The sequence below is a fragment of the Pipistrellus kuhlii genome, unplaced genomic scaffold (genome assembly GCF_014108245.1).
Source record: "Pipistrellus kuhlii isolate mPipKuh1 unplaced genomic scaffold, mPipKuh1.p scaffold_m20_p_6, whole genome shotgun sequence".
In the NCBI taxonomy this organism is placed as follows: domain Eukaryota; kingdom Metazoa; phylum Chordata; class Mammalia; order Chiroptera; family Vespertilionidae; genus Pipistrellus; species Pipistrellus kuhlii.
Window position 1 is genome coordinate 27,655,879 of NW_023425562.1, and position 13,276 is coordinate 27,669,154.

At 45.0% G+C, this 13,276-nt stretch overlaps 1 protein-coding gene and 1 pseudogene across 1 annotated transcript in view; one reads left to right on the plus strand and one right to left on the minus strand.

The window, feature by feature from the left end:
* The first annotated feature begins 4,251 nt into the window (after positions 1-4,251).
* Positions 4,252-5,043, plus strand: LOC118707893 (annotated as a pseudogene).
* Positions 5,044-6,421: 1,378 nt separating this feature from the next.
* Positions 6,422-13,276, minus strand: part of APCDD1 (APC down-regulated 1) — a 30,305-nt gene continuing 23,450 nt past the window's right edge. The window contains exons 4-5 of the mRNA XM_036417521.2: positions 9,876-10,197; positions 6,422-8,496 (exon numbers count right to left, since the gene is read on the minus strand). Of these exons, the coding sequence (XP_036273414.1) occupies positions 8,045-8,496; positions 9,876-10,197 (774 nt within the window). The 3' untranslated portion in view covers positions 6,422-8,044. The remainder of the gene's footprint in view (positions 8,497-9,875; positions 10,198-13,276) is intronic.

Consider the following 13,276-nt stretch of genomic DNA (forward strand, 5'->3'; position numbering starts at 1 on the left):
GTGTGTTAATCTCTGCATTTTGCACAGTGCCACTTTCATCGTCTTACATATAATAGCCCCTAAAGTCATATGCCTCACAAAGGAGAGGGGCCCCAAAGATGCATTAAAGTCCCAAGGCAAACTATGACAAGCAGCATGACCACCTTCTAATAACTTTTATTTTTTGAGCAGCCACTCTGAATCATCCACATTCATCATTTCTAATCTTTACAACAATTCTGCAATGTGGATAGCACAGGGGACCATGCACCACTAGGAATGATTAACTGTTCAATTAATACCTAGAGTGAGTTAAAGTCAGAATATCATAGATGATGATCCAAACATACCTTGAATATTTTATTTATTTTTAAATTATAGTAATATATATAACTATATATAATTATATAGTTATATAATTAACATTAGTTAATAAGATTTCATAGATTTCAAGTATATATTTCTATGACTTGTGACCTGTAGATTGTGTACCTATTATCTAAAGTTAACTTATCTTCTGTCACCATATATTTGGCTCCTTTTACCCTTAACTACCCATGTACAAATTTTTTGTTGTTGTTAATTCTCACCTGAGGATATTTTTTCATTGATCTATAGAGAGAGTGGAAGGAAGAGGGAGAGAAAGAGAGAGGGAAACATTGATGTGAGAGAGACACTTTGATTGGTTGCCTCTCACATGTGTCCAGACGAGGGCCAAGGATCAAGCGTGCAGCCAAGGAACATGACCTTGACCAGAATTGAACCCAGGACCCTTCAGTCCTCAGGCAGACGCTCTACCCACTAAGCCAAACCAGCTAGGGCCCATAGTACAAAAATGTATTAAAAATGGATCAAAGACCTAAATATAAGATCTGAAACAATAAATTCATATAGAAGAAAACATAAGTACTAAAATTATGAATCTTGGTCTCAGAGAAGATTTTGTGAATTTGAATATTTTAATGAAAAACATATAAACATATTTACTCATCAATCTTTTTATAAGGAACTTTCCCTACTGATTGGCTCACCAACTTCTTGCAAACATCTCACTTATAAAGCATGGCCCACAATTTCCAATTTTGGTTTCTCTCAAGGAGAAAGAAGAATGTAGAGATGCTGTGAAATCATTAGAGCTCCGATCCCTTCTACATTTTTGTCCCCTGTCCTAACCAGTAATTTAAGTTCTCTTACTTATACCTTACTCAACAGCAATATTTTCATCACCTTTTATATTGTTTTCCCAACACATTCAATTTGGATTTCATGGAGAAAACACTCTTTAGAAACATGTTTAATAATTGTTTTGTTTATTAATTTTCTCTTTTTAAACATCAGCTTTGAAATTAATTCTATAATTACAACAAAAAAGCACAGCCAACATAAATAAGGTTGAGAATTCAAACAACTTAATGGGCATACAACTTAGCTGGTGGCATCTTTCAAACTTTAATGTGTACAAGAATGAGAGAGAGAGAGAGAGAGAGAGAGAGAGAGAGAGAGAGAGAGAGAGAGAGCGAGCGCGCGCAAGAGAGGGAGAGAGAGAGAGAGAGATTTAATTGAAACACAGATTCTGATTCTGCAGGTCTGGAATGGTGCTTGGGATTGTGCATCTCTAACAACCTCACATGAGATGCAATGCTATTGGTTCACACTCCAGGAAGCAAGGTGCTAAAGCACCAAGGTCATGGGCATCAGCCAGCATATTTCCATGCGGAAATGGGCGAGTCCATGAATCCAGGACACTGATAAATGCAGGTCTGTTATGAAAGCTTCTATTCTACTAGGTCATGATTCTCATTACATAAGTGGGGATGTTGAGCAAAGAGAAGCTGAAGGACTTACCCAAAGGGGGCCAGAGGGGAGTGGGCAAGCAGGAATTCAAACACATGACTGTTTGCTCCAAAGCTCATGCTCTTTCCACCACACGTCTAAAAAAAACTAAAGCACAGAGCACAAGGCACCCCTAGAAAGGCTGCAGGAAATAACAGCTCTGCCCAACTTGATCAGATGAAGCAGCAAAATGAGAGAGCAGTTCCCACAACAAGATCTGTGTCTTTCTGGATTTCTTACAAATCATTAGATGGGTCAGCTAAGGTGAGAGATTTTATATTCTCTTCACAAAATTTATATATTGTTACAGAACTGTGGGCTTCCAGAGTTCCAATTACTTTTTAATTATTTTTAGCACCACCCTTCTCTCCAACATCTTGCTGCTCTTCAGCTGAATTAAAAGTGAAACATGAATTTATTGGCCCTCTATGGTCTGAAAAATGTTCAGAAACCAGGCACAAGTGGACAATTGGGCAGAGTACAGTGATATTAATGCCTACATCATTTTTTAGGAGAATGGTTGCTTCCAGAAATAGATAGTATTGTTTGTTTGTTTTTATTAAGTCAGGCTGCTCATTTGAATTCATATTCACTGCTTTATTATGCTGAAAGTTGCACATGACTTCTTTGGATCTTTGGCTCAATAATCACTTTGATGTTTTATTTATTGATTCAGAAAAGGTCTTGCCTTTCAAGTTTGTTATCTCTGATTTCAATGGAATTTTTCAAAGTATTTAGAAACTAGCTCCATAGTACAGTCTACTCAGTTTGAAATTGGCACAAGATTCTGAAGTATTATTGGTGCCCTGGGTGTTTCCTGCCATTTAGTTTCAAGCTAATAAGGAAATGCAGAGGTTGGCTAGAGTTTGCTATGAATATTGTAGATAGACATTTGTGCTGGAACACATTCAAAGAGGATTCTTTAGAGAATACATTTTATTGTACCAGAGACTTTGTTTTCTTGGCTATTGAAATTATTTATATTTGGAAATCAGAGCTATTTCTCATCTTTGACCAACTGTTTTGTGAAGCCTCAACTTCCATATTTATGCAATCCATCTGTGACATCATTCCGTTGTTTCCATGGCAAAAAAAAAAAAAAAAAAAAAAAATCAAGACACAATATAAAATGTAATTTTTTGGAAAAGGGCCTATTCAAATCCCTTGTGTTCGTTTGAGGTTTTGTTTCTTATACGTACTTTGAATATTAACCCCTTATTAGATATGGTTTGCAATATGTTCTCCCACCCCTAGGTTGCTCCTTCATGCTATTGCTTCCTTTGCTGTGCAAAAGGCCTTTTTGTTTTAATATAATCCCACTTGTTTACTTTTGCTTTTGTTGCCTGTGCTTTTTAGCCAAGAAATCATTGCCAAGACTAATGGCATGAAGCCTTTTTCCTATGTTTTTTGATAGGAGCTTTACAATTTTGGGTCTTCATATATAAGCCTTTAATCAATTTTGAATTGACTTTTGTGAATAGTGCAAGGGTCAAATTTTATTCTTTTTTATCTGGATATCCAGTTTTCCCAACACCTTTAGTTAATAGAAGAGACTATCCTTATGTATTTTGACAACCTTGTCAGAGAACAGTTGACCATATTAATGTAGGTTTAAGTCTGGACTCTATTCTGTCTCATTGGTCTATGCCAGATGTTGTATCATACTGGTTTATAGCATACTATTTTAGTCACTATGGCTTTGCAATATATTTTGAAATCAGAAAGTATGGTACCTCCAGCTTTGTTTTTATTTCTCAAGATAGCTTTAGTTATTTAGGGTCCTTTGTGGTCCCACATACATTTTAGAATTGTTTTCTCTTTCTGCAAAACATGCCTTTGAAATTTTAATAAAAATTGCATTGAGCCTGTACATCTCTCTGAGTAATATGGACATTTTAAAATATTAATTGTTCTAGTCCATGAACATGGGATCTCTTTCCATTTTTTGTCTCTTTAATAATTTCTTTCATCGTGTTTTGCAGTTTTCAGGGTGCAAGTTTTTCACCTCCTTAGTTTATTTCTAGTGTGAAAAGGCAACCTATGAAATTAGAAAAAATGTTTGCATATAATCTATATCTGACAAGGGGTTACTATTCAAAATATATCAGAAACTTCTACAACACAATAACAAAACAAAACAAAAAATAGCCCTCTGATTTTAAAATGGGCAGAAGTCCTGCAGGGGTGGGGGGATGGGATGGACAGGGTCAAGGGGCTGGGGTCACTGATGGTGGCTCCGAGAAGCCACTGGGAGGGGAAGAGGTCATGGGAGCAGCTTCCTGGAACCAGCCCAGGCTGGGAGCAGCCACAACTCCTGGGGCAGGGCCACGGCTCCCAGGGCTTCACTGAAGCCCCAATGGTCCCCATCTTCTGGAGGTCACTGGAGTTGGTGGTGACGGGTGCTGTAGCTGCACCCATCCTTCATGGCCCTGGGCTGGGATGATCCCTCCTCTTGTGCTGGGCCCCAGGTGTCTGGTCTTCTCCAGTAGTTGCACCTGCCACATTGCCTCCTCATTCATCCTCTTGCATCTTGGGTGGCATAGGCACCAAGATGTCCAATTGAGTGATCTGCCACTGGGAAGCCAGCAGCTAGAACGCAGCCTTCATGACAGCAGGGTTTTCACAAAACGGTCTATAAAAAGACCTGTTAGGGCCATTGTTGCACCCCACGCAGGATATACACACTGTGGGCCTTTTGTGCTGCTCATGCTTACAAACCAGTGAATCCATCAATTACTCAAAGAACTTTCATCCTCGGGCCTTCTCATCACGTGCCCCTCTCTGGAGGTGCCCTTCCCCGTGTGAGTATATAGAGAACCCTTCTGTGTGACCTTGTATCCACCAAACAATGTGTGGAGAACTATGGAAGGCAGGAATGTCCGAACACAAGTCTCTGCAGACCGATGAAGGTGAACACAGTGTTGAAATGCATTTGCCTTATGCAGTGAAAGCCTGGGAAAAGTCAAAGGTCCTCTCATAATTGCTACACTCAATTCCAGAGGGAGATGTATAGATCCACTGAACATCTAGACAAAATGGGTGTGAGTATTATAGAATGGCCCTGTATCTTTTAGCAATTACTTGAAGAAATATCATAAATGCCATATGTGGAAGACATGCCAGGGTGTCAGTAAATGCTGTCACAGCGCTCCAGGAGAATAGGATGAATAGGAGCCTTTCCTTTTTGGTTATGCCTAATCTAGCCAGCGTAGAGACTGGCGAGACAGTTAGAGAGTTATGAGCTTGACCACTCACGGTTCTCTGAAGCTCTGAGTCCTCAGGGATACCATCTGCACACACACACATTCTATTCCAGCTCTCACCAAGATACCTGTCCTGGCTTGGGGGAATGCTGATATCTCAAACTAACAGAACTTTCTTCTCTTCTAGTATATGTAGCGCTTCCTTAATTTCAACTCATTAAAAAAGTTTATAGTTTCAGGCAGTGGAAAGAAGGCTGGCATCAAATATTTTTATTAAAAAAAAAAAAAAAAGAAAGGCCATGTGAAGGCCCAGTTGTGGCCAACAGTTTTTTGAAAGTAACTTATACATCATTACCCTGGCCTAAATTTTCACTCTTAGCAGACTTTGTGCACATTAATTCTGCTTTAGTTTTGCAAATTGTATACAAAAAAGATGGAAACTTTTTCATAAATTGCATTTATGAATGATCTAGATTAGATATAATAAATATCCTGTTATAGTCAATTGGTACTTGTGTCCTCCAGTCCCAGCAAGCCAGTGAAGTCTAAAACAGCCATCCTTTCACTATTCACTATATTCCCCAAACCTAGTATTTGCAAGTAGAACTACCTGCTACTAACTTAGGGGTAGACTTGCCAGCTCTGGGGTACTTATTACGGAGTATTTTAAGCTTGCTGTAGAATATTCTGGACTCAGTCATACTTTTCTCAGAAACAGCATCTTGGCCTTAAGTTAAAATTTCTGGCTCTTACCCCTGACTTTTGAAGATAGATCACTATATTTCTTCAAGATGATAGGAAAACTTGGAAAGATATTTAGGAGATACATAAGGGATTACTTTTTTTAAAAAAAGTATATTTCATTGATTTTTTTTTTTACAGAGAGGAAGGGAGAGGGATAGTTAGAAACATCGATGAGAGAGAAACATCAATCAGCTGCTTCCAAGTACATGCCCTTGACTGGAATCGAATCTGGGACCCTTTAGTCCGCAGGCCAACGCTCTATGCACTGAGCCAAACTGGTTAGGGCAGGGGCTTACTTTTAAAGACACATATTTATATTAACATGACTGATATAAAACAAGATAAGATGTGATATATGTGGGTGATAAAGCAAGCAACAGGTATAAGCTAATTGTGTCACAAAACAAATTGGTCATTTTCTGCATTAGGAAATGATATGATTGCATGAATTTCATGTTATTTCTAAATTATATACTACATTGTATAGATGTTACTACTTATATATTTGGGTATATGCATATATGTGTGTATATATTTGTGTGTACATATATATGAAATGTACTTTTTTAAAGTTTGAACAGATAAGTCTAAGCTGTGAATTAAGTGACTATAAGTCTACCACTTTTATAGTAAATCACTGAGGTATTCTTCGGCAGTGAACATAGATTTCATATAATTTTATTATATCCTTTAAAGATAGCATTAGTATTAATTAAATAGATCCACAGGTAAACTGTATCTTCTGGGAGGATTTTTGACATCTTTGTTTATTAAAGTTGGCAGATATTAAGTTAGTACTTTCACTGGAATAAATCCCCATCGTATGCACCACAACTTAAAATACAACCTAGAGATAAAGCACTTAGGCACTCTGTGCCATCCTTGTAACCTAACACCACAGCGAATGCTACAGCATCTCATAAATTTATTTCTTAAATACAAGTGTGATGCTTGAACTTGATCATGGTTTCCATGTTCGCCTTGAGCCACATCCAGGATTCCAGTTACTCATCATTTCCCCCTACCAGCCTCTCCTGGCAATCCCACGTGGTGTTCAGATAGCACCATTTGCAATGAGGCAAGGTAATGGGCAGACGTGATTCCTGCTCCCTTTCCTGGTCTGTGAGAAGGCAGCTCGCAGTCTGTACCAGGTGACCCGAGACTCGACAGTGACAGAGCCAAAGTAATGGCAGGACAGGAACTGAGTCAAGCTGGCATGTCCCCTGGTAAGGAGACTATACACAAAGTCCGGGTTTCACACGAGTCAACCCACTTCAGAAGCTACCCCGGCATCTCCTTGGGCAGCCCGGCCCTTGTACACCCGTGTGGTCTCTGTTGCTCATCTTCGGAGGCAGCAGACACGCCAGAGTGAAACACCGTCTGATCACCCCGGATAGATACAGCCTGAGCCAAGGCGAGGGCCCCACGGAGAGGAAACTGTGGAACCAGGGGCACTCTGTTGTTTATGTGGCATTGAACACAGGCGCCATCCCATAGACCGGCTGGTAACAGGACCGCTTTCCACGTTTGCCCGGCTGCCCTTGGCTCTTTAGCAGGTAGGAAAGCAGCAAGCATTCCCCAACCGCCCAGAAAGCAGCGTCTGACCACCACCTGGGCTCCCAACAAGCTAAAACAACAACAGTTTAAATTACTTGGATACTTTAATCACAAGGACTTTTCCACTCAACATCTGAAAGGTTGGATTCTCCTCTCTTTTGCATCAAGGCTGTCAAGGTGGCTAAGGTAAATCGTGGGCCGTTCGCTATGTACATATCTACACCCAAGTCTCTTCTTGATTCATAAAGAAGTGTCTGGTTTGCAGTCCCGAACCAACAACTCTCTGCCGGATCCCAGGCTGTAAAACACCGAGAGGAGACATCTTCAAAGGGAGACAGGAAGCAACCACAATAAAAAGCTGTAGCCTGTTATTCGCTTCTCCTAAGTTCACCTCAGAAACCGAATCATCATTAAGAGGAAGAAAAAGAAGAGGGCCAGCGAGGCCCTCTGCTCCCTCCACCCCACGCTCTGCGGTCTTAAAGTGCAATTACTACTGTGAAGGCACCCGGGCCAGGGCCCAGACAGGACAGAGTTCAAAGCAGAAACTTCAAACAGGCTCATGACTCAGGCTGGGGGGAGGGGGCGAGGCGAGGAGAAAAGGCAGGACAGTTCCTGGGCACTCAAGTGCATCGAAGCAATGTCCTCGCTTTTCCTAAGGGGGAAAAAAAAACACAACTGCCAATTGTAAGGAAACCTGCTTTGGATCCAATAGAACTTTTAAAACATTTCTATCTGAGGATATTCCAGTGCAGTAGCGTCAAAAGGCAGGCAAGGGCAGCCAGCCATAGGGGACAGGTGCTCCCCCCAGGCGCCCGGCTCCTGAATTGGTGAGCCCTGTGGTCCTCGGAGAAGTCCTCGGGGCGGGACACAGAGGATGCGCACTGGACCAAGGGCATCTGGTAGGACGTGGCTCTCTTCTCGGGCCTGTCCGGGCTGGACCCGTCGCTGGGCCTCTGGCCATTGAAGAGCAGGTAGCGGCCGCGGGCGTCCTGTTCCATTTTGAAGATCTCGTATTCCGTGTGAGGTAGCTTGATGCCCAGGGCCACACAGCCGTTGGTGTGCGTCACGTCCTGCTGGACGCCCACCTGCCAGGAGCCCTCGGCCCCGCATTCGTTCCCGTTGAAAACGTTGAGGAGTGAGGCGGTGGCCGCGTCCATGGGGGTGACCTTCATGTGGTTCACTGCAAAGGAGAGGGGACAGTTCGGTGACTCTCGGAGAGTGAGCTCGCGGTGGGTGCAGAAAGCCCACGGGCACCTGCTCACAGCACTGTGTCCCCCAATGAGGCCTTCGGACCTAAACCAGCCCTGATGCCCACCTACCCGACCTCCGCCCTCGGAAAAGCACCCTCAGGTGGGAAGATGAGCATGTTGCTTTGGATGACAATCACATCAGATGTCTGTCGGTCAAAATGCTACATCTGGCGTACACGGGATGAGCCCAGGTTGCAATGGGTCGCAATTGTTTTCGGTGACGCTGACTCTTTGGGATTGACAAAATATTCAACAAAACTGGATTTTTTTTTTTTTTAATGAGAAGATTTTAAGGTTTTTAAATAGATTTGGTATCAAATAACCTATACTAGTTAGAAGTCTTGCAAGTTAATTCTGGCCCCGTAAATTGGGCAGCTAAAATAAATTAGGCTGCAAGCAAGAAAAATGAATACATATATTAAATACAAATCCCAGAACTAATGAGAGGACCTTTCTGGAAGGCCCTTCCAGGGGACTGCATTCTGTGGGTACCACGAGAGCTTTGGACACATCAGACAAATGTGTCCATTCCCTTGGCCACAGTGATCAAAGGTCCATTCTTCTTGGAGCAGATCTCCTCTTCTTAAGATGAGGATTAAGATGCGCTAGGGCTCATCTGGGTCATCAGAAATGCTTCAGAGTAAATAGACTGACCACTATCCTGAGAGTGGTCATCCCCAGGGTCCAGGCCATCCCCCTTCAGGGCTAACACCATCTTACAAAGGAGTTCAAGCTTTAAAAAGATCTAGATGTAGAGCCCAAAAGACTCTCTTTCTGATTTGACAATAGCCCATCCCTCCCTTTCCTCGCTCATTATGTATTCTAAGCCTCCCATCTTCGAGAACGTGACCATCTCCTTGCGCAGGGCAAGCCCAGCTTGGAAAGGACAGCTCCAAGCCCCTGAAGTGTCACTCACACCCGTTTTGTACCGCCCACTAAAAGAAGCACAGTGCATGCAGTCAGGGTGATGTTATCACAGGGGCAGCTCAGGATATGCCAGGATCTGCACATAAGAAAGGAAATGTGCAAACCTGAGACTTCACTCCGAGTGGCATACTCCTGGGCCACACCTGGCACCCTGCACAGGGTGAGGGCTCCCCGGCCCCACCCTGGCTGGCAGGGAGGAGCTCAGAGGCTGTTGTAAGAGCTGACCTTGGGGCAGGAAGCGTTCCCTAATCTCTTCTCCAACATCTCTAGCACAAAAGAGGACCTTTCGCCTGGGATTAACTGCCTCAACAAAAGTCACAACCCTGTTCCCTCTGCCTCACGCATCGGGCTGTTTCGTTGGGATTTCAGGCAGAAGACCTACCTTTGAACACAAACTCCGTGCCCCCCATGACCCTGGAGGAGTGCACGCCCCGGCTGTAGCGGCCCTTGGCGTAGATGGTGAAGGTGGGGTGCTTGCAGACGGGGTCAGAGTAGTGGTAGTAATGCCCTTCCCAGGTGTTGTTGTTGTCGTGGAAGATGAAGTGGCGCGTGAGGAAGAGGACCTCGGGCCGCACCTCGCAGCGCTGGCTCACCCACTCGCCGTGCAGGCCAACGGTCAGGTCGGCCTTGGGGGGCAGGAGGGGAGGGTGGTGCTCATCCGACCGGTGGATGATCCGACAGGCGATGCAGGCGTGGTCGTGGTTCTGCGGCCAAGAGACAAACACAAGGCGAGACCTGACTTACGAGAGTGCAGTGCACGCTTGCTTTCTGCAATGGCGAGCACTACAGTTGGGGTGGGTGAAGCCCCTGAGCCCCATGACTTGTGTGACCTGGGTCCCCAAGAAGCACCTGGAGCCATGCTGCAAGGCACAGGCACACGGTGTGTATGTGTGTGCATGTGTGTGCGTGTGCATACTCACAAGTGCACCCGTATTTGGCTGACATAAGAAACTCACTTAAATATTCCATAAAGAGATACAGTCTCTCTTTAGAATCACATTACATTTTCAGAATGTATATATGCTAGATACTCTTTCAAAAAGAAGTATGAAAAAAAACAGCCAGAAAATAACTGTCAATAAGGATACGGAGAAATTGGAACTCCTGTGCACGCACTGCTGGTGGGAAGGTAAGATGTTGCAGCCACTGTGGAAAAGAATTACTATATGATCCAGTAATTACACTTCTGATTTATACCCAACAGAGTTGAACCCAGGGTCTCAGAGAGACATTTTTCACCCTGTTCATAGCTATTATTCGCAATAGCTAAAACATGGAAATGACCCAATGTACATTGAGAGATAAGTCGATTAACAAAATGTGGTCTACCCATACAATGAAATACATACAATTTTACAAAGTGAAGGAAATTCTGACACCTGCTACAACATGGATGACCTGCTAAGTAAAATAAGCCAGATTCAAAAGGACAAATTCCATGTGATTCCACTTACACGAGGGACCTGGAGAGGGAGGAGAATAGTGGTTCAGGGGCAGGGGGAGGGGAAACAGGGAGTTAGTGTTTCATGAACAGAGTTTCAGTTGGAAAGAGGAAAAAGTTCTGTGGATGGATGATGGTGACGGTTGCAAAATAATATGAATATACTTAATGCCATTAAACTGTATGCTTAAACATGGCTAAGATGGTCAATCTTATGATATGTGCATTTTACCACGATTAGATATTTTTCATTAAAAACAATTAGGAGACAAGACACACAAGCGTTTTTGTTTTGGCTTTTAAAGGACAGCATTCAGCTGAGGTGGCTGAGAAAGGGAGCTGTCCAGGAGAGCAGGGATGAAGGAGGGGCCGGAGGAGGGCAGGGCAGAGCCTCAGAAGGCAGCAGGCACCCCTTCTTCGCTCATTTGTGTCTGCCAGCTTCGGGTCCGGGAGATTTATGGGCTCTTATTCTGCTTCCTGCTTTAGAGCTTTAAGCCATCTAGTGAGTGTGAGATAGCTGGGGCTCCCCTCTTGCAGAGTCTGCCTTCTCACACTAACCCAGGCCTGGAACAGGTTTGTGGCTAGAAAACCTCGTAGTAGGCTGGCCAGACGCCGTCAGCCACGTACATGCTGGTGGGTCAGAGGGCTCAGAGAGTACATAGAAGGCTGGTTCCTGACTATTACTGGCAGAGTCCAGGTGTTTGCCTTACATCACAGCTACCTGCGAGCCTGCCTCCCCTGGGTGTGGGGACCATCTATCCCTCTGCTCTTCTCCCTCCCACATGGGGGGGGGGGGGCGGCTAAAAAGCCAGCTGGGCCAACAGGCACTGGCCGTGGTAGAAGCAGGACTCCAATCTGACCATGCTCTGGTGGCAGTGCCAGCTGAGGCTCAGCGTTCTGGGGGACATCCCACAGACCCAGCCCTGTGCTCCCCTGCCCAAGGGTCCATGAGGTACAGCAGCTTGTTGGCAGGCGGGCACTCTGCCAGGCATGCAATTGTTTTCTAAAGTCAGAAAACAAAGCTCAAAGCCCTTTCATCCCAAGAGCTGACTAATGTGATGTAGCTGTGGCTGCTGCTCAGAAAACGCTCAGCCATCTCAGAGAGCGGAGAGCAGTGAGGAGAGGGCCTTCCGGCTGCCGGCTTCTACCTCCCCGCACGAGAGCTCAGCTTCACTCACTGGGAGCTGTGCTCATTAGATGAGCTAAGCTGTGATTCAGGGGCTAGAAGGGTTCCTTTGCTAACACTGTTTGCAACTAGTGGACAATGAGATCAAAGGGACAGCCACAGAGTGAGATGAAGGCAGAGGACCTGCTGTCCTGGGTCCCTGTACCTTGGTGGGCCTATGGTTTCCTACAAAGGGCGCCAGGGCACTCGGGAGAAGCTGCTTGGCAGCCGTGGTCAGCAGCGCGATGCTGTCTGAAACCTGCACACAGCCCTTGGGGCTGCTAACTGCACAGAAAGAGACAGTTCCAGCCAGCTCCTGAGGGCCATTTGCCAGGCCCCAGCTTTTAGCAGCGACTGTCGTTTTGCAGCTGGTGACCTGGGGCAAGTTTTTTACCTCTTTAGGTTTCAAAGCCGTCACCTATAATAGGGGGTCACCTATAAAACGGGGATCGTTATACGTGCTCGAACCACTGCTGCAGGACATGAGCAGCAGATTAAGGGGGTTCCTCCCCAGTGCTCCAGGCCACTGTGAGCAGAGTTCCTCAGAGTGGCAGGCCAGGGGGCGGGACCACATGAATGCAGGGCCTCCCCAGGGAAACCAAACCGCATGTGCCACACTGCATGTGCCACTACCTTTCAAACGCATGTTACTAGCACTTAGTTAAAAGAAAGCATCGCCAAATTCAGTAACTTTGCCATTCATTATGTACTTTCTTAGTAAACTGCCAGGAGGTGAAAGTTCATAAAAGGAAAAACAAAAACAAAAACAAAGATGTTCTGACACAAATCTGGGTGGGAAGCTAGTATGAGTGCAGTGTAACATCATCTTAGCTGCCACACCAGGAAATAGCCCCTTCACCGCTAACAAACCCCATCTACTGTCCCTGCTCCCCGGCCTCGGCCCCACGTGGCCTGAATAAACCCTGCCCGCGCTCAGCTTCAGATCTCTGAGACTTCACGGGCAGGAGAGCGTGTCCCGGTGCCGATGCCTGTTCACAAGGACACTGAGCTCTGCAGGAGGCAGCCCTGGAGACAGGAAGGACCCGAGGAGCACGGCTCCCCGTGAGGAGCTCCACACCACTCCACTGGCAGCTCAGCAGCTGGCAGCTCCCTACCCGCTCCCCCACCTGCTCGCGGGCAGACCTAAATGCCCTGCTTACTTCTAGGCCAGCCCCGC